Source organism: Ovis canadensis, chromosome 8, assembly GCF_042477335.2.
Source record: "Ovis canadensis isolate MfBH-ARS-UI-01 breed Bighorn chromosome 8, ARS-UI_OviCan_v2, whole genome shotgun sequence".
In the NCBI taxonomy this organism is placed as follows: domain Eukaryota; kingdom Metazoa; phylum Chordata; class Mammalia; order Artiodactyla; family Bovidae; genus Ovis; species Ovis canadensis.
In genome coordinates, this window is record NC_091252.1 from 77,884,234 (window position 1) to 77,908,806 (window position 24,573).

At 37.7% G+C, this 24,573-nt stretch overlaps 1 protein-coding gene across 10 annotated transcripts in view; it reads left to right on the plus strand.

The window, feature by feature from the left end:
* Nucleotides 1-24,573, plus strand: part of ADGRG6 (adhesion G protein-coupled receptor G6) — a 153,088-nt gene that overhangs the window by 64,919 nt on the left and 63,596 nt on the right. For 5 of the 10 annotated variants that reach the window (XM_069598568.1, XM_069598562.1, XM_069598569.1 and 2 more), the window contains exons 3-6: nucleotides 4,359-4,700; nucleotides 7,119-7,742; nucleotides 19,474-19,542; nucleotides 21,713-21,796. In XM_069598568.1, the coding sequence (XP_069454669.1) occupies nucleotides 4,359-4,700; nucleotides 7,119-7,742; nucleotides 19,474-19,542; nucleotides 21,713-21,796 (1,119 nt within the window). The remainder of the gene's footprint in view (nucleotides 1-4,358; nucleotides 4,701-7,118; nucleotides 7,743-19,473; nucleotides 19,543-21,712; nucleotides 21,797-24,573) is intronic. The other 5 variants (XM_069598570.1, XM_069598566.1, XM_069598572.1 and 2 more) reach the window with 1 other exon arrangement.

Genomic DNA, 24,573 nt, shown 5'->3' on the forward strand with positions numbered 1-24,573 from the left:
AGTGATATTTTATTGCTCCAAGTGGACAAATCCAAAGCACTACATTTTAGACTCTCTAACATTCTTTACTCAAATATTTCAAAATTAGTTTCTTAAAATATATTAATTTTAAGGTGATTACTGGAGAAGGAAATGGCAACCCACTCGAGTATTCTTGCCTGGGAAATCCCTTGGACAGAGGATCCAGGAGGTCTTCAAGTCCATGGGTTGCAAAAGAGTCGGACACAACTTAATGACTAAACAACAACAAAAACAGGGTGATTACACTATGTTTAAGAAATTACCCATTAAAAAGCATTGTCTCTTAAAACAAGACTTGGTCTCATCACTTTGCTGTGTCTTTTGTTTAATCTTGGCAACGTCTCTGGGAAAACACTGGACTTACATTCAGAAGACCTGGTTTGAACCTTGGTCCTATCAATTAGACATGTAACTTTTGGCAGTTTACATAATCTCTAATAGCATTATTTGTTTCTTCTGTAGATGGAGGAGATACTAATTCCCAGGGTTGTTATGATGCCAAGTGAGATAACCTATGTGAAAGCCCTTTGCTGGGATCTATAAACATCAGTATAATGAACGTGATGATATTGTGCCTAGTTTAATTGATATTTCATCCAATTAAGATAATCACTGTTTGGTAGCATTATGTCTAAATGCAATTTAGCTACTGTAGATGAGCATCATGTAGAAGAGTGCTTTACACGCTTTTTACAATGATGATTATGGAGTCTTTGTCTTTTCTATCACAATGGGTGCGTAAAGGAGAGAGTTTCTGTTAAGATGGGGTGCTAAATTTTTTCTTAAATTATTGATGCACAGATTTTGTTATAGTAATGCCAATAATGGCCAACACTTAAATAGTGCTATCTGTGTGGCCAGTACAGTATCTAGGACATTCTAAAACTAATCTATTCAGTCCTCCCTATAACCATGGGTAGTGGGTGCTTTTATTTCTGCCAATGTTAATCTACTTCTGCTTTATTGACTATGCCAAAGTCTTTGACTGTGTGGACCACAGCAAACTGTGGAAAATTCTTCAAGAGATGGAAGTACCAGACCACCTTACTGACCTCCTGTATTCAGGTCAAGAAGCAACAGTTAGGACTGGACATGGAACAACAGACTGGTTCCAAATTGGGAAAGGAGTACATCAAGGCTGTATATTGTCACCCTGCTTATTTAACTTATATACAGCACACATCATGAGAAATTCTGGGCTGGATGAAGCACAAGCTGGAATCAAGATTAATGGGAGAAATATCATTAACCTCAGATACGCAGATGACACCACCATGGCAGAAAGCGAAGAGGAACTAAAGAGCTTCTTGATGAAAGTGGAAGAAGAGAGTGAGGAACCTGGCTTAAAACTCAACATTCAAAAGACTAAGATCATGGCATCTGGTTCCATCACCTCATGGCAAATAGATGGGGAAACAATGGAAATAGTGAGAGATTTTATTTTCTTGGGTTCCAAAATCACTGCAGATGGTGACTGCAGTCATGAAATTAAAAGACGCTTGCTCCTTGGAAGAAAAGCTATGACCAACCTAGACAGCATATTAAAAAGCAGAGACATTACTTTACCAACAAATGTCCATCTAGTCAAAGCTATGGTTTTTCCAGTGGTCATGTATGGATGTGAGAGTTGGACTGTGAAGAAAGCTGAGCGCCAAAGAATTGATGCTTTTGAACTGTGGCATTGGAGAAGACTCTTGAGAGTCCCTTGGACTGCAAGGAGGTCAGACGAGTCACTCCTAAAGGAAATCAGTCCTGAATATTCATTAGAAGGACTGATGCTGAAGCTGAAGCTGCAATACTTTGGCCACCTGATGCGAAGAACTGACTCATTGGAAAAGACTCTGATACTGGGAAAGATTGAAGGCAGGAGAAGGGGACAACAGATGATGAGATGCTTGGATGGCATTGCCAACTCAGTGGACATGAGTTTGAGCAAACTGCAGGAGTTGATGAGGGCCAGGGAAGCCTGGCATGCCTCAGTCCAGGGGGTCACAGAGAGTCGGACATGACTGAGCGACTAAACTAAAAGTGGTGAAACTGAGGTACAGAGAGATTAACTTGTTCAAGGTTATGTGGTGAGTGTGGTGAGTCAGATTGACTTTTTTTTCTACCTTTCATTAGCTCTCTGGAAGAATTTGTAAACTTCTTGTAAATTTGTAAAAATAATGTAAAGGAAATCATGAACATTAGCTGGGTAAGGGATGTAGGGGATAGCATCTCATTATGGAAAAATAATGCTGCATGCATGCATATTGGGATGACTCAGAGATTGTATCTTATTTTCCTTTCTTATTTTCTTTTGTAATCTCCAGTGGCTTTTGCTGGATACTTTACTGTTAATCTACCAGGATTAGTTCTTGCTTCTGAGCCCAGGGTACAGTCACAGAAAGCTAAACATGTCAGAGAGGTAGGCCCTCATCATCTCAATCTCATGCCATGAGTGAACTCATTGGAAGAAATAGCCTCAAAACCCCATCCAAAAAAAGATATCCCAGATATGATGCACTCTTTTTGGGGCCTTAGATTTTGGTTGACAGTTTCATATACTACCGTCATTCTTTCATTTAGTCATGTGACTCATTTGTGTGTGTGTGCCCTCAGTCACTCAGTCGTGTTCAACTCTTTTGTAATTCATTTATTTGTTCATAAATTTAACAAATTTTATCAGAGGCCTCCCAGGTGGCAGGGGTGCTGTGAGGTCCTGAGGGGTCAGATGATGACTATTACAGTACCAACCCTCTGCTTGTTGAGCCTAGAGAATAGTGGGAGATCCAGACAATAAACAAAGTCATCTCACGCCGGGAATTCACCCAGCTGCTCTTAATCATGCTACAAGGAGAGGAGCACAGCACTCCAGGGGTGGGTAAGAGAAGGCACTTGGCTAACATTTGGTGCTCATAGATCTTTTTCCCTGTCTATCCTCAGCTCTGTAAAAGATGTTAGAGATTTGTGGAGGAGGAGCTGGATAGAGGGCAACTTAGAAAGAATGGTTGTGGAGCCGAGTTGGCAAACCCCTGCAAAACACAAGGTGGCCCCAGGGACAGGAAAAAAGAAAACTCTAACTTGAGCAATGTGACATTACACATCTAAATCCTTGAAGATATCACCGCATCATAGAAGAATAAGTAATACTTACACTACCTACCATTTTTAAGAAAAGCTATTGTATATTCATTCTACTCAACCCAGTTAAAAAGGGAACACAGTAAGTTGAGAGTGAGTTCCATTAACATAGTAGAAGTCTTTTATTGTTTGGAAGTGTGTGTGGTCAGTTATTTGACAGTTTATTTATCCAGAATGTTGAATAAATGAGATTGCTGCCTATATTTACATAAATGTTTAAAAGCAACATGAATATTAATTTCAAAAGCATCACTAAATAGAAAGACAGTAGATCTTGGTTTCTGGTTCTAGCTGGTGACCAGGCCCTAGGTAAATAATAATTGAGAAATAATTGATTGCTTTACTTTTCTTTCTACCTCTTAATTATTATCTGTCATTATACTATTGTTTGTATCTTTGGGTCCAAAACTGTAGTGTAAGAATCATTCAGACAGAGACTTTGTCTTTCCTGCTCATGGTATATACTATTTAGACTAGCACCTGGCATGTAGAAGACATTCAATAAATACTCACTGAGTGGATGAATAAATGACATAATCATAGAGGTATATAATTGCCAACTAAAATAAACAAGTGGAAGAAGTGAAAGTATTTTTCAAAACTATAAGTATTTCACACATGCAAGGTGATGCTCTGTATTTGAATTTTAGAAAAGAATGCGATTTGCCAGATGATAACTTGTCAAATTTTTTTGCACTACTTGCTAGCTTTCTCTTTAAACATCTATTTCCTAAGTCTTTCTCTTCCAAGTTTTGTAATATTGCTCTGCATTTATGGTTCTGTAAAATCCCCTCCACCCTAGCTCAGTGGAGATTCCTAATCCTTTAAGATTAAAGTCAGTGAACCTTTGTGAAATCCAGTGTTACCTCCTAAGGCTTCATGTACTCCCTGAAATTGTATGCCAGGTGCAGGGGCCCCTGTACAGTTTATTGGAGAGAGTTTCCCTGACTTTTAGATTCTCAGTGTTTATGGCCCTCCCCCAAGTTTAAAAAAATCTTTGCTCTAAAATTTTGTATTTTTCTTTTACTTTTTCTTTTAGTCTTGGTTTTTCTTTTTTCCCTTGAGATGGTTTCATTTTCCTTTTAATGTTGATGATTGTATTTTGCTATTTTAAAATGTTTGCTGCTTGATTGTCCCCAGAGTGTGGTATTCTTGGTTTATTGCACACCTCTGATCCAGCCCTTCTCTCTGTCTCTCTTTTGTCTGGCCAACAGTATGGGCATGTGCCAACTGCAGGGTGGTCCTCTCCAACCCTTCCGGGACCTTTACTTCTCCGTGCTACCCTAACGACTACCCCAACAGCCAGGCTTGCATGTGGACCCTCCGAGCCCCCACGGGCTATATCATTCAGATAACATTTAATGACTTCGACATTGAAGAAGCTCCCAATTGCATTTATGACTCATTATCCCTTGATAATGGAGAGAGCCAGACGAAGTTTTGTGGAGCAACTGCCAAAGGCCTATCATTTAACTCAAGTGCGAATGAGATGCATGTGTCTTTTTCAAGTGACTTTAGCATCCAGAAGAAAGGTTTCAATGCCAGCTACATCAGAGGTATGTAAACCAAAGGTGGAGCCAAACTTCTGCTTTCATTTAGCATGTTCAACAATAAACAAAAGGCCCAGAGGACAGAGTTATGCTCTTTTATGTGAGTATGAATGATTAGGATTAGAATTTAAAGGCAGCAGGAATCTATTAGTATTTTCTGAGCATTCTCATTAGCAATATATAGTTACCAGATCCAAAATCTGGTTACAGTAGAGCTGAATTCTTGTCTAGTGTTTGCATGCAGAACATTTAAGGGCTGTTTGAAAGATTCAGTGAATATCCCACAGTTAATAATTGAATCTAATTCTAATATCTCTCCAGCAAACATTCAAAGTATTCTTATTTATAAATCATTTTATTTTAGGCTTTTAAGATGTTGCTCTTTTAAGGAATTATGCTGGAGAACAAATATAAGAAATAAACATATACATTAACATGTGAAATGAGCTTTGTGTAACTGAAGCTGTTAAATAGCATAGCCTGAGGAAAGCCCCTTGAAAATGTCTAACTGAAAAAAAGAAACATATTTTTATCAGACATATTTCCTAGCTTCTGGCACAGCAGAACATTGAAATTGAACCATTCTCTCCAGAACCTTTCTGTGCTTAAGGAAAACTCAAGTTTCAAGACTATGAGATTTAGTAATAGTTTTTTTTTCCATCCTGAGCTACTTAAGTAGGCTTTATGTATCAAAAAAAGAAACAAAAAAGAAAGGCAGCACTATGGACGTGCCTGACCCTTCTTATTACAATTTGTGTTTTTTGGTAGACATCTTTATTTTCTGTTTGTGATTGACATTAGATATATATGTGGTTAACTGAAACATACATGCTTTAATTTTTCAAATAATGTTTTAAGGTTATAAAATATTATGGGAAATTTGAAAATTAAAAAAAAAATTAGAATTACCTATACGTCTACCACCCAGCCATAACTACTAATAAAATGTTGATGGACATATTTCCTTCCAGCCTTTTTATTTTCACAGTGCATATAGAATACTGGGTTTATACTGTATCTTTTTGGGTAGCTAGTTGCTAAGTCGTGTCTGACTCTTGTGACTCTATGCACTGTAACCCACCAGGCTCCTCTGTTCATGGGATTTCCCAGGCAAGAATACTGGAGTGGGTTGACATTTCCTTCTCCAGGGGATCTTCTAACCCAGAGATTGAACATGCTTCCCCTGCACTGGGATTCTTTACCACCCACCAGGGAAGCCCAAGTAGACTTGTATGCTGCTTTATATTTAAGAAGTGGACTAAACAATCATGATTCATTAAACTCCATCATGGATTTTTGACCAGAATATTTACATTTAAAAGAATGGTTTTTTTACTATAGAGCTATTCTTGGTATGTATTAAAATATATTCAAACTAGCATACATATGAAGCCAGTGTAAACAGCTACTTCTCTCTCAAGTCAGTACATCATGTTTACTAATATCTATTGTATGAGCCCAGAGTGAAATCCATGGTATTACTTAATAATTTTATGTATGTCACAGAAGGACTAGGCTAATGCATTTTAATTTTAATTTTATTATGCACATAATAATAGTCATCTATATTAGTTATCAGTAATAGCTATATACAGCTTGGCACAGGTACTGCTCTAGCGCTTTGCAGGTATTACCTTATTAAATTCTCATTAATCACATATACACTTGGTGCCTTTCCCTTCATTTTATAGACAAGGGGGCTAAGGCAGAATGACTTGGCCAAGGGAGATCCAATGTCTGCCCTTGAACCATTGCTCCGTATTGTCTCAGAAATTAGCTCACATGTCCAGAAGTCAAGGAAATGTATCTTAAAATGCCATTTTTATTTGTTTGTTTTTTTTTGTACTAAGACTCCTTCTTAGTAATGGAATTCTCTTTGTCTTTGATTCTAAAATAGCCTGATATGGGGAAGACTAGTACGATATGGGGTGTCCAAAGGGAAAGGTAGCATAGGAGTGTTTGGGTAGAGTTAAAGGTGATGGTTAGTGAACAACGATTAGCTATTATGTTTAAAAATTATTTGAAAAGAAACATAGTTTTGAAAATCATAATGTATGAACTTTCCTGAAACCACTAGTTTCCTTAATTTTTTAAATCACCTTCAGTTCAGGGATTTAAAAAAAGAAAAAAAAAACACCATATCACTTTGGAAGCTATAACTGGAAGATTTAAGTGTGAGAGCCAACTGTGACTAGAGTTAAATGGGTGGGGTTTCGTATTGGTATTGGTATTGGTATTGGTATTGGCATATGGTACTGGGTTGGCAATAGAGAGTGGTAGACAGAGAAAGGGGAGAGAGTGAGGCACACGGTGGGTAAAAGCCAATTAGCAGAGAGGGTGGAGGTTGGAGGTCTCAGACATTTTGCATCTCTTTAGTCCATGTCTGAATTAACATGCTTTATCTGCTACTGTGTTTTGTTCTAGTTGCCGTGTCCTTAAGGAATCAAAAAGTCATTTTACCCCAGTCACTTGATTCTTACCAGGTATCTGTTGCAAAAAGTGTCTCTATTCCAGAGCTCAGAGCTTTCACACTCTGCTTTGAAGCAACCAAAATCGGCAAGGAAGACAGCGAATGGATAGCTTTCTCCTACTCAGGTGCATCCTTCCCACAATTGCTCAGTTTCGGAAAGACCAAGAGTGGCTACTTCCTATCATTTTCTGGCTCAAAATGCTTACTAAACAGTGCTTTACCTGTGAAAGATAAGGAAGATATTTTCACAGAAAGCTTCGAGCAGCTCTGCATTGTTTGGAGTAGTTCTTTGGGCTCCGTTGGTGTAAATTTCAAAAGAAACTATGGAACAGTTTCATGCAATTCTACGATTAGTAAAGTTATTCCCGGGAATGGGAAATTGTTGCTGGGCTCCAATCAACATGACATTGGCTCCCTCAAAGGGGACATTTATAACTTTCGACTTTGGAATTTTACCATGAGTTCCAAAATCCTCTCCAACCTCAGCTGCAGTGTGAAAGGGAATGTGGTGGACTGGCAAAATGACTTCTGGAATATCCCAACCCTAGCTCTGAAAGCTGAAAGCAACCTCAGCTGTGGTAAGTTTGTGGCATAGTCACTCTTTTTTTTTTTTTCCCATTGTTCTGTGAATATGTTTGTCAACAAGAAATTATATAGACAGACATCTTTGTATATGATTGCAAACCATACATATTCAACTAAAGCTTTTGGTCTTACCATTTTTAAGTTTTTCCTATGCCATAAAATATCACACAGCTTTCCCCAAGCATAAACAACAGTTACAATTATTGTGTCTTAGATAGAAATGTTAACCCCAGGACCAAAACAAAAGAAATTAATGTTACAGTTTTTAATCACAAAGCTGGTATAGTGAAAAGCTGATCTTTGTCATCCTGGAATGCAGTTTCCATTACATTACTTAAACAACCATCACCTTAAAGAATGGTATGTATTTAGCCAATATCAGAACAGTCCATTTTATGGAAAATCTTGATAATCAGGAATTGTCAATTTTCTCTTAACTTTTCCCCCCACTTACTTGAAAATGAGGATTTGTTGTTTGTTTCAAATACTCTTCTCTTTTTGGTTGCTCTTTGAGAGACTTTAAATGCATTATTATTGTAAGTAGCCAACTGCAAGTATTTAGAGATATAATTCCATGTTATAAAAGTTATATTAAGAAATACTTCTGTAAAGTATTCCCTATGTATATAAGTCAATGGAAGTCCTTATTTTACACTAGGACTGAGTCACATATAAAAAGTAGAAGTTCATTATCAATTTTCAATGTTACATGACTAAATCTAAAGTGTTGATAACATGTTCTTTAGTCTCAGAGTTAACTCTCAATAAAGAAGGGAAAGATGGGGCCTAATATTCAAAAGTCATCTGTAAGTGATTTTGCAGGGAATTCTATCACAACTTGAGTCCCAATACTTTCAACAAAATAGGAACCACTATGAAGACCTGTGGAGAAGGCAATGGCAACCCACTCCAGTACTCTTGCCTGGGAAATCCCATGGGCAGAGGAGCCTGGTAGGCTGCAGTCCATGGGTTTGCAAAGAGTTGGACATGACTGAATGACTTCGCTTTCACTTTTCACTTTGATGCATTAGAGAAGGAAATGGCAACCCACTCCAGTGTTCTTGCCTGGAGAATCCCAGGGACAAGGGAGCCTGGTGGGCTGCCGTCTATGGGGTCACACAGAGTCGAACATGACTGAAGCGACTTAGCAGCAACAGTAGCATGAAGACCTGAGGCCCCCTGTCCTATATCCTTGACCTATGTTTGCCCTTCCAGCCTGGGAAACTCCTGTCACCCACCTCCCTGTGTGGGCAACCCATCTCTCAGTGTGGTCCACGGCGCTCCTACAGATGGTGGGAGGCTGTTATGTGATGTCACTTGAAAGGTATTTCCTTGTGGGTTGTTGAAAAGAGGGCAAACCACAGCCCTGTTCCAAAAGGAGACTCTGGACCTTTGTAAGAGTTAACGGTGTGAACCAACATTCTCTCAGTCTGAGACTGGCTACGGAGGACAACCTTCAGGGACTCCTGAGAAGTCTTTCACTCAGCAAGGAAATTGAGAAAATCAAGTGTGTGTGTTTTGTGTGGGGTGGTGAACAGTGAGGAGAGGGCAGTGGTACACTTCCTACAGTCAAGATGATTATCTTTAGGGCCCTGTTTTCATCATATCATTGGCCATTATTTAAAAATAATGGACTGTTTAACAATTGCATTTCTGTGGGTCAGTATTTGAGAACGATGACCATCAGAAGAAAATTAGAAAAAGAATTTGGCTATGTACATTAATAATTGCTAAATACTTAAATGATGCTTTAATATGTACTGTGCTCTAAGTACTGTTTTAAGCACTTTACACATTGGAACTTATTCCTGCAACACAGATCCCATGATGTGAGGTTTATGATTAACCCCATTTTGCAGATGAGTAATTGAGGTACAAAGAGGTTAAGTAACTTCCCAAGGTCATTTAATTAATAAGTAGCCAAGTCAGAAATTGAAGCCAAAATGTTCAGTTTTAGAACCGTGTTTCCCTAAACTGTCTTTGAGAATAAGCAGAACTAGAAGACAAGATGTACTGCTAGAGTAGGCAAGCCAATTCTTGTCCAGATGAGTGGGACGGAGGCCCAGGAGCCATCTCTGGCTACAGAAAGCACTGCTGGCCAGAACACTAGCTTTCTCAGGTATTAGCATGGTATTCGTTTTAAACAAAATTAATAAGGATTTCCCTCCTTTAGTGCTTAATACCTTATTATAATAAAATATGAAGAATCTAAAAAAAATAAAAATAAAAAAAATAAAATATGAAGAATCTAGTATACAAAATTTCTAAACTTCTCCTAAGAAATCCTCTAGGCCAGGCATTGGCAAATGAGAAGGGCCTATGGTAGGTCACTTGTTTTGTAAATAAAGTTTTATTGGAAAATAGGTTTTGTATCACCTGTGGCTGCCTCTGTGCTCCAACATAGAGTAGACTGATTCTGAGAGATGACCTGGCCCACCATCCTAAAGAAAATCTGCCAACCCCTGAAACTAGACCAAAAAATCAAAGGGTCTCATTTTCTGAAGCACACACTTTGAATACTGGGAAAGACCCGCTAGATCTCTTGAGCCAGAGATAACAGGCCAGTCACTTAGGGCTCATTTAGCCCATAGGCATGAGTGGTGGCAACACTGATTTGTTTTCATTTATTTACATTTCCATGCAGTGCTTTTAAATAAGGATTGATTTCCAACTTTAAAAAACTAGATTCCACATAAATATGAATTTTTGGATTCCCTGGTTTAAAAAAATACGTACCTTAGTATGTCTGACTGCCTAACCAACACAGCTGGAGCTAAATGGTGACAACCCCCTTTGAAGGGGCTTTCCAAGTCCCCTTTGGCCCTTACCACCCCTTGTTTTCTCCCCACACCAGCCCTGTTTAGATTAGCTTCTGGCCCAGGGCTTCCCTGGTGGCTCAGAGGTTAAAGCGTTAAGGCTCCTGCAATGCAGGAGACCTGGGTTCGATCCCTGGGTCTGGAAGATCCCTTGGAGAAGGAAATGGCAACCCACTCCAGTATTCTTGCCTGGAGAATCCCATGGACAGAGGAGCCTGGAGGGCTATACAGTCCACGGGGTCGCAAAGAGTCGGACACGACTGAGCGACTTCACTTCCCTTCACTTCTGGCCCAGGGAGGCACTTACGTTTGGGAATCCCGATTTAGGCCACTCCTTTCACTTTATACAGGATAGGAAATCGAAGCTTAGAAAAAACAAGCGGCTGAGCCAGTTGGTAGGCTAAAATGCACATCCCCTGTCCTTTTGTCCAGGGTTTATATTTGGGAATTCTCATATTTTCTTTAACACAGTCTTTAAGACTCCCTTCCAAGCCTTATGATTACTGGAAGGCATCAGATATATGCTTGTGGAATTTAGCCATCGGTAAGTTTTCAAAATGACTTCAAAGGAGTAACACAAGCTTACAGAGTCAGTGTCTGGTTCCTCTTCTTGACATTCCACAGTGACTCTCAGCACCCCCGTTCCTTACCTTCAGATATCCTGGACTGGGTTTCAGGAGTAATAATGGGGGAGGGAGTTTCCTGCTGCTTAATCATAAGCTTTGGGAGTTGAAGAACCCAAGTCACTTATTAACTGACAGGAAATACCTGTAACAAGAGATTATATCTAAGCTTGTTACTTAAGCAAACCTTGAATAAATGACAAAATGTGTGCTCTATTAACATTTTAACCTTTCCTTTTTTCCGGAACACCACGGCTTTCTGTTTATGGTAATGGTAATTTCCCAAAACTAATGATCAGTACAGTAGCCAATGGGAAAATAGAATTTCATGCCTAACATTCCACTGGCTTGACAGTATCTGTTAAATATGAACTTTCATACCAGAATCAACTTGTGACAGAAAATGAACTGATTTTTCCAAAGGTCTCTTGCTAAGTAAATTTTAATATGGAAATAAGATGATGGAACTAAACTGACTCCTTTTAAAGCATCCTGCCTTTTGTTTCAAGTATTGACTATCCTAGCAATAAAATCAACATGTTATTAATAAATTTTTAAATAATTTCATAGTTGTACTTTTATTTTCCGCATGCTGTTCTAAGCACAGTTAGGAAATATATCTAATTAAGAAATTTTCAGCAGGTTTTTTAATTGGAATATAATTGATTTTCAGCAGGGTTTTTTTTTTTTTTAAACATGGTTAATCTTGTCAGTCCTTTTCAGAAAGAAATGCTTTATTTAGCAACAATTCTTTTTCTTTTTATATCATCATTCTTTTTCTTAAGACAATCTTATCAAACAGTACTGGGTTTATAACCTCGGTGGACAGATGGTTTCCCTAATGGACTCTTTAATTATAGGCTCAACCATTTCCCTGTGTTATGATTCAGGTTTGAAAATGAAAGTGAAAGTCACGTCCAACTCTTTGCAACCCCATGGACTATACAGTCCATGGAATTCTCCAGGCCAGAATATTGGAGTGGGTAGCCTTTCCCTCCTCCAGAGGATCTTCCCAACCCAGGGATCAAACCCAGGTCTCCGGAATTATGGGCGGATTCTTTACCAGCTGAGCCATAAGGGAAGCCCAAGAATACTGGTGAGGGTAGCCTATCCTTTCTCCAGTGGATCGTCCTGGCCTAGGAATCAAACCATGGTCTCCTGCATTGCAGGCAGGATTCTTTACTAACTGAGCTATCAGGGAAGCCCATGATTCAGTTTTAGGTGGCTAATGTCCATCAATTTTCACAAAGAACAGACAGTGCCTTCTATACCAGTTTTATTTATTTTACTGATGACTGGACTTTCCTGAGGAGTGGTACTGTATAACTCAATGAATAGTTAAGTTCAAACAAATTACATTTATTTAACAAGCATTTATTAATCACTTCCATTTATTAACCACTGTGAATGTAGAGATAAGATAAACTTTGATGTTTTTCTTTTCTAGACATTTTTAGATTTGGACTGACTTTTGTTTTCCTCGCTGAAATTTTACACTTAATTACCAAGATTTCATCAGCTCTTGGATGCCTATCCTTTCATTTTCGATTGTTACACTTCTGTCCCTCAGAGCCATAAAACTGATTTCACTATTGGCTCCTTCCCTTCATTCCTAACAAATTATTGAGTGTAGCATTTTTAGATGACTGAATTTTTTTTTAAATAACAAAGATGAAGTCACTTATTTTTATGAAGGACTTTATCCTTTGAAGATGCCCAAACTCTTCAAGAGCATAAACGAAATCCAAAAATAATTTTAAATACATTTATGAAAAATTTGAATTCAATTTAGTAACAATTACAAAGAGGGAATTGAAAGGAATTAATATTTGTCTTACTAGTGCAACTCACATGAGAGTTTTAGCTTTGTCAACTATTGTTCAGATTGTCATTAAGTAGGGTGTGAGATGAAGTGATGGAACCAGATGCCATGATCTTAGTTTTCTGAATGTTGAGCTTTAAGCCAATTTTTTCACTTTCCTCCTTCACTTTCATCAAGAAGCTTTTTACTTCCTCTTCACTTTCTTCAATAAGGGTGGTGTCATCTGCATATCTGAGGTTATTGATATTTCTCCCATTAATCTTGATTCCAGCTTGTGTTTCTTCCAGCCCAGCGTTTCTCATGATGTATTCAGCATATAAGTTAAATAAGCAGAGTGACAATATACAGCCTTGACGTACTCCTTTTCCTATTTGGAACCAGTCTGTTGTTCCATGTCCAGTTCTAACTGTTGCTTCCTGACCTACATATAGGTTTCTCAAGAGGCAGGTCAGATGGTCTGGTATACCCATCTCTTTCAGAATTTTCCACAGTTTATTGTGAAAATGAAGATCATGGCATCCGGTCCCATCACTTCATGGGAAATAGATGGAGAAACAGTGGAAACAGTGTCAGACTTTATTTTGGGGGGCTCCAAAATCACTGCAGATGGTGACTGCAGCCATGAAATTAAAAGACGCTTACTACTTGGAAGAAAAGTTATGACCAACCTAGATAGTATATTCAAAAGCAGAGACATTACTTTGCCGACTAAGGTCCGTCTAGTCAAGGCTATGGTTTTTCCAGTGGTCATGTATGGATGTGAGAGTTGGACTGTGAAGAAGGCTGAGCGCCGAAGAACTGATGCTTTTGAACTGTGGTGTTGGAGAAGACTCTTGAGAGTCCCTGGGACTGCAAGGAGATCCAACCAGTCCATTCTAAAGGAGATCAGTCCTGGGTGTTCTTTGGAAGGACTGATGCTCAAGCTGAAACTCCAGTACTTTGGCCACCTCATGCGAAGAGTTGACTTTGGCCACCTCATGTGAAAAGTTGACTCATTGGAAAAGACTCTGATGCTGGGAGGGATTGAGGGCAGGAGGAGAAGGGGACGACAGAGGATGAGATGGCTGGATGGCATCACTGACTCGATGGACGTGAGTCTGAGTGAACTCCGGGAGTTGGTGATGGACAGGGAGGCCTGGTGTGCTGCGATTCATGGGGTTGGAAAGAGTCGGCCACAACTGAGCGACTGAACTGAACTGATTGTGATCCACACAGTCAAAGGCTTTGGCATAGTCAATAAAGCAGAAATAGATGTTTTTCTGGAACTCTCTTGCTTTTTTGGTGATCTGGCAGATGTTGGCAATTTGATCTCTGGTTCCTCTGCCTTTTCTAAAACCAGCTTGAACATCTGGAAGTTCATGAAATAGATGGGGAAACAGTGGAAACAGTGTCAGACTATTTTTTTGGGCTCCAAAATCACTGCAGATGGTGATTACACCCATGAAATTAAAAGACGCTTACTCTTTGGAAGGAAAGTTATGACCAACCTAGATAGCATATTAAAAAGCAGAGATATTACTTTGCCAACAAAGGTCCGTCTAGTCAAGGCTATGGTTTTTCTAGTGGTCATGTATGGATGTGAGAGTTGGACTGTGGAGAAAGCTGATCACCAAAGAATTGATACTTTTAAACTGTGGTGCTAGAGAAGACTCTTGAGAGTCCCTTGGATTGCAAGGAGATCCAATCAGTCCATCCTAAAGGAGATCAGTCCTGAGTGTTCATTGGAAGGACTGATGCTGAAGCTGAAACTCCATTACTTTGGCCACCTCATGCGAAGAGTTGACTCATTGGAAAAGACTCTGATGCTGGGAGGGATTGGAGGCAGGAGGAGAAGGGGAGGACAGAGGATGAGATGGTTGGATGGCATCACCGACTCGATGCACATGAGTTTGGGTGAACTCCGGGAGTTGGTGATGGACAGGGAGGCCTGGCGTGCTGGGATTCATGGGGTTGCAGAGAGTCGGACACGACTGAGCAGCTGAAGTGAACTGAACTGAGGGTGTGAGATGAGCGGTTAGCTATGTCAGTCTTTTTTTACTACAACTTGTACAAATATTGACTCCCCTCTGTAGTACGATTTTGGAAGAACAGAATACAAAGAAGAAAGATTAACAGCTTTATAGCTTTTCATCAACTGCCCTTTTTCAGAGACTACATTTTTAAAGGAAATTTGACTTTAATTTTTGAGGCTAATATTAAGTAAATACCTTTAAATCTCTTTGTAGTATCCGCAAATACCAGAGGCTATACATAGGTCATATTCTGAAAGCAATTTTTTAATGATAAATATATCCAGGAGAAAGAATTGTCTCTTCTTCCTTAACAATCTTCTGGTTTGTAAATCTATCCACCTATAAAAATTGATTGGAAGAATGACTTTTTTATGTAGATATGCCAGAAACTGAACTGCCTGCAAATGAAAAGTTTGTGCACATTTTTAAAATTTTATGTATTTGTCCATGTAATTTGGTGTATTTGTAATGTAAGATTTCATTTATTCCAGACCTTTCTAATTAAATCTGTCACTTGTATTCAAACCATTTGCACTGAAACAAACTTCAAATGTAATTTCTGTTGCTATACTGAATCATCATAAAATAGTGTTTATAAAGTATCTATAAAGCATTGTCCATTTGCTAAATTAAAAGTACCCAGGAAGGAACAACTGATAATACTGAGAAGCAAATGTTAACAATTTTCCATGACAAGTATGTCACAGAATGAAATTTAGACTTGCTACCATACGATCAAACTGATGAGATGTTAAAGAATATTGTTAAGTATCTTACTCTAAATCCTAAGTCTTCTGATTTTCTTTCCTTAGTTCCACCTCTCAGCTCTTTGATACCCTGCGGTGGATGTGTAGTTAGCCTGAAAGCTTCTTTCCCACAATGTTGTTCCCTTATCTCCCTTTGTCTTCCAGAGATACTGTATCAGTGCCAGAAGTGGCCTTAGGAGCCTGTGTCTGCCAACATTGTGTGTAATTTGAGCAGCACAGGAACTCTGTCCAAGGGTCTCCTCTCTTGCATGTTATGTTGGCTGAGATTTCCTCAGTCATTTTAAGTTTTAAGAACTTTTTAGTGTTCAAAAGTTCCTTACTAAAATGTAAATACCTAAAGGAGAAGTAAGGTCCTGCAAGAAGAGGGCATCAGTTCAGTGTGATGGGCAGAAATAATGGGCAGAAAACATTCAAGATCAAATTCTAGGCTAGCTTCAGCTTCTACCTCTCACATACTCTTTCTCCATAGTACACTTGCTATTAAGTTTTTAATCTTTAACACCGCCCCTCATCCACCATCTCTGCTTCCTTTCGTAGCCAGGCTTCCTCTTTTTTTGCATTCACTTCTCAAACATTGGAAATCTACAATTCATTGTTCCCATGCTACTGAAGGGAATTTCTGTAGAGCTGTTAGCAAAATTCCAAAGTGAAGGGTCTTCTCAGTCTTTATCATTGTGGACCTTACTGTGTACTCGATGTGGCCACACCCTCCATGAAACTTTCTTAACTTGAATTCTGTAAAATCATTGACAAGAGCTATTTTTGCCCTCTCAAATCTATAGCTCTCTCTCTTTTAAAAAAAAAAAAATCTGATACTTAAATATAGGAAATCTGTGGTTCCATCAAATCTACACCCTAGCTCACATGATCTCAAACACATCTATAGTTTCTGTGGCATACTTCCTTGCTAGATCTCTTACAAAAACATGTACACCTGCTCATGTACCAGATGACACGTGCTACCTCAGTTCCTATTACTTTTAGCCCACCCCACCTGAGTTTGCTTTTCTTCCAGTATTTACTGTCTGAGACCATTATGTATCAATTTCTCAAGTTGAAAATTAGAAATTTTTTTTTTCTGTTCTTCCTATTCTTTCTCCATTCTTCAATTAGTCACTAAATGCTGTTGCTGCTGCTGCTAAGTCACTTCAGTCATGTCCGACTCTGTGCGACCCCATAGACGACAGCCCACCAGGCTCCCTTGTCCCTGGGATTCTCCAGGCAAGAACACTGGAGTGGGTTGCCATTTCCTTCTCCAATGCGTAAAAGTGAAAAGTGAAAGTGAAGTTGCTCAGTCGTGTCCGACTCTTAGCAACCCCATGGCCTGCAGCCCACAAGGCTCCTCCGTCCATTGGATTTTCCAGGCAAGAGTACTGGAATGGGTTGCCATTGCCACTAAATAAATCCTGTCTATTCCATCTTCAAGTCTTGTATCCATCTCTTTCTGTCCATCCTCAGTGGACTCGTGATATGAAGCCTGAATTATTAGTCTTATTCAGGCTTCTTGTATCTCCTCTCTTTTAATTAGTTATGGAGCTTCAAAAGTGATTGTTTTAGATTTAAATCTAATTTTCTCCCCAAGTTCCTTTTTCTTTTTTTCCGTTTCCTTTAAGAAAGGGTTCAAAATGTTCACAGTCATTCACAATGCATTCAGTAAACTTTGCGGACCCAGCTACTATGTGTAAGGGATACACCATTGGAAGAAAGACACAAAGTTCCAGAATTCATAGTGCCTACCTTCTACAAGGCCCTGTACAGCTATCTATTGCCTCTATATCTGATCATTCCTACCATTTTCTACAAATGCCCTACTCCAGAAATGCTATGCCACTTGGGTTCACAGATGGTTGGACTACATTCTTGGTGTGCACGTGTGCATGCTTAAGTTGCTTCAGTCATGTCCTACTCTTTGTGACCCTATGGACTGCCAGGCTCCTCTGTCTGTGAGATTCTCTAGGCAAGGATACTGGAGTAGGTTGCCATGCACTACTTCAGGGCATGTTCCCAACCCAGGGATTGAACCCACATCTCTTACATCTCCTGCACTGGCAGGTGGGTTCTCTACCAGTAGTGCCACCTGGGAAGGCTTTTTCTTGGAATTTGTCTCTGTAATTCAGTCTGCCAGTAATAACCATCTCTAGTCTCTTATCCTCTGATCAGTATAGTGACTCCTCATATTTCCAGTTAATCTTTGTAAAGGATTTTCTATTCACCCTTCTCACCAAACTGCTGTTCACATGCTCCTTTGGACCACTATGCATCCATATTTCTCTGTGAAAACTGTGAAGCCACCTCCCACTCATGTCTGTCTGAGAGCAGAGACATAATTTTAAAGCATTCTTCTAGCCTCCCTGTCTCTCATACTGTTAATGGTGAATGAATGTTTATTGAATGAACATGTAAAGGTCTATAATAAAATCTTGCCAGCTAACATCACAGACGAGAGGCCCAAGGGTTGGCTCTTTCTAAAATAAAATGATTTCTTTCTTGGGCCAGTTCCTTGAGGCAATTAAGAATGAAGACAGTATGCTCCTGAGATGGTGCTAAATTGTTGGGATGCTTTCTGCTTATGCACACAGTTAATCTAATTAGACATCTTTTGTTGGCTCATGTACCCGCTCTGTCTACGTGTGCCATTGCCACAGGAAGTTTGGAAAATGTTTAAATATTAGAATATAGTTACTATTACAGAAATGTTCTTTAAAAATTCAATAATGTGTGTATGTATATATATGTGCATTTTCTTATTGTTCAGTCGTTCAGTTATGTCTGACTTTTTGCAACGCTATGGACTGCAGCATGTCAGACTTCCCTGTCCTTCACTATCTCCCGGAGTTTGCTCAAACTCATGCCCTTTGAGTCCGTGGTGCCATCCAACCATCTCATCCTCTTTCTCCCCCTTCTCTTCCTGCTCTCAGTCTTTCCCAGAATCAGAGTCTTTTCCAATAAGTCAGCTCTTCGCATTAAGTGGCCAAAGATTTATGTGTAGGTACATGTTTGTATTTATTCTTCTGTCCTTAATCATAGTAAAATATGCTTTGTGATGTTTAGCCCATCTCCCTCAGCCTCAACCTATTGATAAAAGCCTGCTAATAGCCAGAGAGAGATTTAGTGCAACAGAGAAAATCCACTATTCCTACTAGAAAATCAGCTCAAAATTTGTTTCCTGCTGAAGATGAGTCAGGCAAAGCTTGAAATAAAAAGGCACAGAGACCAGCTTGAAGTCACGGAAACTTATTTCTGGAATTGCAGCTAGTATTTGCTAGGACCTGTGAACCAAAAGTATGTGTTTTATGAGCATTAATAATATCCATGTTCACTTTTGAAACTTATCTTTCATGTTCTTATTATTTCATTTGTATGAATTTCCACCAAAGCTTTATAATTTGTTTTGTGAAAAGGTCCTAAACTCTTTATACACAGCTTAAGGGGTAGTAGCACTTCTTTCCCTTCCATGTGTGGTTAAGGTCAGTAGATTGAGTTAAAGATTTTGAGAGAAATTTCAGTAGCTTGATTTTACATTTGTGGAAATTAAGACACAGACGTTCTTGATGTTAAAATATTACTGGTGGACTCTTCCAGGACTGCTCCTTTTACACCAACCAAATGATTCATGATTTTTTTTTTTGGATAATATCACTAAATCATAAGTCATATTTGTGCAATCTTTCTGTGTTGATCAAGGTTCCTACCTGATTCCACTCCCAGCAGCAGAACTAGCCAGCTGTGCAGATTTGGGGACCCTCTGCCAAGGTAGGGAGTCAACATCGTCCTCTGGCCTGTCTGTTTCTTACTTGCTGTTTTGGAAAATGTAGCTGTCATTGTTTTGAATTTTATCTTCATTTTTACTTGAGAAGCCAGAAACCAGCAAACCAGAAGAATTTCTGGATGTGTTTTAGTTGTGTGGGTGCAGTGTCGAGAAAGAATGCATTCACACACTGGATGACCACATTTCCATAAAGCACTGAGTTTCTAAAATGTGAATAATTATATGCTATTAGGAAGGGTTGACTTCATTTTTTTTCCTCTATTTCCTCTCAAAAATATTGTCCAGTATATATTTTGAAAAAGTGTTCATGTCTAAAAAACAAGAGGAAAAATTAAGTTGAATAGTCAATTAAGTTTAAGACAAGGCCATGAGCCAATTTATGATGTGCAATGTAACTTAAATATTAAGATAAAAATAGTTATCTTATTACTAATATGAATGTAATTTTATTAATTATTACAGTGCATATGACCATACTATGATCAGTACTATAATTGTATATTATGTATTGAATAGTTGCATGCTGAATAATCCATAGTTGCATAAATTTTAAAATATTTTGCTTTAATTTTATCATTGCTTCTTCTTTTTATCCATGACCCATTTCCATCCATTTATTTTATTATATACTTCTTTTTGAAGTAGCATTTCTATATGCCACATTAAGAATCATGACCATGCCTTTTGTAAAGCTGGATCTTTTATTAAGAAGGTCACAGGATTAAAGTGACGGGTTAGAAGTGAGACTAAATGAATAGAAACCTAAGCTCTCTTTTATAGTTCCAGTGTGGAAGTAGGGTAGGCAGGGAGAAAGGGTGCAACTCATTATTATTTTTCTTTTCTGAGACATTATTTCTTGATATTATTGTTGATGAATACCTTAAGATAATAAAGCCATTAAGTAGTTTCTTTTGATGAACTCAGTGTGGTTTTAAAATAGTTAAATGAAATTTTAAAAAGCCTTAATTTTGCTTAGTTCAAGCCATGAATTTTTTTTTTCTTTTAATCTGAGACTTAGATGTATTTTGCATTACATAAATGTAACTGATTGTTCACAATTTAAAAATATAAAAGATTTCAAAAAGAATCCTCATTCTTAAGTGCTGTATATTATTTTTGAATGAAAAAGTTATTTAAGAATAATTTTGATTAAGGAATTCAATATTTTCTAAAGATCCTTTGGAAGGTAATTCTTTTTATAATTACTGAAATGTTTCAAATTTAGGTAATTTTTTTCTAATTAAAAGATCCTACCCAGGGATCAAACTTAGGTCTCCCTTGTTGCAGGTGGATGGATTCTTTACCATCTGAGTCACCAAGGAAGCCCATTTAAAAGAAATATGTAACAAATAATTATTGTACATAGAAATGTACATCTTATACAAATATACTCCTAAGATAAACTAAAGGAAAATTATATGTATACTACTTACATTGTTCCTCCAGAATCCCTTAGAAAGATATTATCAAAACATTACATAGGGTTTAATCTTTGAGTTTTAGTAGAATCAGAAACATAGCTTTGACATAATGCTTTGAAAAATCCCTCCTGTAAGGCTTGCCCTTACGAAATCCATTTTGTCCATCATTGTTTAGTAAAGTTATTGGGATCTTTAGATGATTGATGTCATCCACACATTTCATTCTCTTTTTTTTTTCTTCACATTTATCTTCTCTAGGAGAAGTATATTTTCTTCTGAAATTTTATTTTGCTATTCTCAGTATATCAGAAAGACTAACTTAGTTTAGATCATTTTCAAGCTGACAGGTGGTGTTCAGACTTCCTTCTCTAGCCTTTCTTTTTATAGACTTGGGAGACTGAGTTCTAGGAAGGTTTATTCATTTACTATGTGATCATCAGCCTCTTGATAGCAAACTTAGGTCTAGAATCCGAATGTTCTTTCTCCATTCTCTTTGTGCCAGTTCCAGACTCTTGTACAAGATGGCACCAAAGACCATGGGAATAGATTCTTAATGTGCTATAGAAGGCATTGCTTCATTTTATACATTATAACCTTGAAACTTGTGTTTAGTGGCAAGAAATGGTTTCTGTTCCTCCTCTATATATTTTCATGCATCAATTATAGATTGCTTATCCATATTAACTTTCATGTGCTTTTTGCAAAATTACATCTTTCTCATCTTTATTACCAGCTACTGTAAACCCTCCTAGTACTACATCACCCACTGTCACCACTAACATGCCTGTTACTAACAGAACCGATAAACAAAGGAATGGTAAGAAATCGTTACCTTTTATATTTGTAGTATGTCTGACTTGATGAACACCTGTATTCCAAAGATGGAAATATCTAATGTTCCAACAAATTGTCTGTTGTTAAAATCAATTGGTGCATTTGCACATTTGCAAGACTAGTAAAATAAATATCGTTTGATTGCCTTGAGTTCCCCCAAATAACCAATGAAATGAGTACGCATCTAGTAACACATCTCTGAATTTTAGCTAAAATTTCTTTCAAAGGAAGCTTTCAGGGAAAGACATTAATTAAATGGAATGAGTTTGCATTATACTAGAGATCCAAGAAGAAAAATATTTATGGCATTCTGTCAGGTTATTTGCTAAAAAAAAAAAACTGTTTTAAAGAATTTTGCAATCTCAAAAAACTACATAATTTTAGTAATTTAATTTCTCACTGAGGCCAACGTTATGTTCAAACATTTGTGACATTTAGATAATTTTTATACAGTAATACTTTGCTCTTTGTTTTTATTTGTTGAGGAATAATGGCTACCTCCAGTATTCTTGCCTGGAGAATTCCATGGACAGAGGTGCTCAGTGGGCTACAGTCCATGGATTCGCAAACAGTCAGACATAGCTGAACAACTAACACACACACACACATACACACATTTAGAATGTGATTGGATATTAACTAAATCATAAATCAGTTTTTGATTGACAAAACTTCAAGTAACTGCCAATACTTCCTGTTTTTTCCTTGTACAAATACATTTCTGTTTATATTATTTATAATTTGCAAAGTTACATAAGATAAGAAATGAACTGGGGAAATGTCAGGTTGATTATTTAATCTGCTACCTATATTGACTACGTATATAGCTTTTTGGTAATTCAGAGTAAGTGGTTTCAGTTTCTTCTGAAAAAGAGAAATTCCAATCAGGTGACCACATCATTGCCTCAAACACAGTAACATTCTCAAATATGAGGTATTAGAAACAAAGGAATTTTCTCAACCTCAATCATTTAACTTGCAAGGCCAAGACATCTGTGATGTATCACCAGGGACCAAAACCCAGAGAAGAGAAACCCAGAGAAGAGCATAGTTTTCTTTTTTTTCATTTTTTCTTTTGGCTTTGGGGGTTACATCAACTTCCTCTGTAAGGACATTTAAATTGAAAGTATGGAATATTTTACATGAAACGTAGATATAAATTTCATTAGGGTTATAAAGACATTGATTCAGGGAAGTGTTTATGGTTATTCTGGTAGTTACGCCAAGGAGATTTATGATGGAGCAAAAATTCCAGCAACCCCCAAGAAAGCAAAAGCAGCTGAAATTTCCAGTGCATATTTCACATGGACTCTAGCCAGTAGATGGGAATATTATAATTCTAACTAAGTATTTCACTCTTTGTATGAACATACAAAGAGCCTCTGTGGCATTCGCCCTCTAGGACTGGCACATCCTCTACTGCCCAAGAACGTTTACATGATGCTTCAGAGTCCTCGACTTGGTGGAGTGGAGCTGTCTGTATTCACTCAATCATGTCATTTCTGACATTCTTGAAGAGAGCCTTGTTCAGTCCATCTCTCTCTGCGTCATAACCTTCATGGGCATTTCAACAAAAAAAGCAAATGTTAGAATCAGTTCAAATGGTTTGATTTGGCTACTTTAAAGAAAGAAAACTTGAATTCAGATCATTCTTCATAAAAATGTAATCTGAGCACTTAAAAATATTTGAAAGTCCCCATGTTGTAGAAATAATCTCAAATTGTGTACTCAAATTTGTGCAGCATCTCAATTTTAGCACATCCTTGAACCATCTCTACTATTTATAATAGATTTTTCCCCCCGAAATTGACTCACTTTTTAACTTAAACATTTACATTTACATGGGAAAATATCACAATTGTAAACTGAAACTAGTACTGCTTGTCTTAAAATAGAAGTGTAAAGTGAAAATAAATATAATGAAAACAATGCTACTGAATTCTCTCTATATCCAGTTGCCTTCTCACATCTCAGCACTTGAAGCCTTCATTATTTTTTTTTAAAAGGGAGGGTTCCAAGACCCACTGTAATTAAGTTTTTTGTCTTTGGTGTAGTTAAATTTGAAATAATTGAAAAGAGAATTACTTGTTTACCTTGTGAATAAATAGGATTTAATGTCCTATTCTAGACTATCTGAGATCATTCACATGCTATCAGCAATTTCAAATACACTTTTCTTGGGAAACTGATGTAGTAAACATTCTCAGGGCTCAGATCTGATATATTAGAGAATGCTGTTTTGTTCACTATAAGAAAGATACACAGCTATCAGATCTGTTATCTACCTTATCCAGTCTTATAAACTCTGCACTATCAAAGAAATCTACTATCAAAGAAATCTAATTCATTAGTCATGATTTGCTGGTGTGGTGAGGGAAGAGGGATTTAAATTGTTTGGCAATCAGATGTATTTTTTGAGTATATCAAGAGAATTTGTTTTCATGGCTTTAGTGAAATGTCCCTATTCCCTTGCATGAAGTTTTTTTTGTTGTTGTTATTTTTCAATAGGATTTTAATCTGATAGTTCAGATTATATACTAAGAAAATCTTATCTTTTAAGCTACTTTTCACAAACATATTTCTATATGAGGAACAATTTAGGTATTCCCACAAATAACCTTTGTGCCTTTTCTACTGCATTCCCAAGAAAAGCTCTTGGACGTATTATTATTTCCATTCCAAATCATATGTTCCATGCTTGAAGCATCGCTGTACTGTGGCTGAATGTCAAACTTTTGTGAGGTTAGTGCAAGCAGTCAA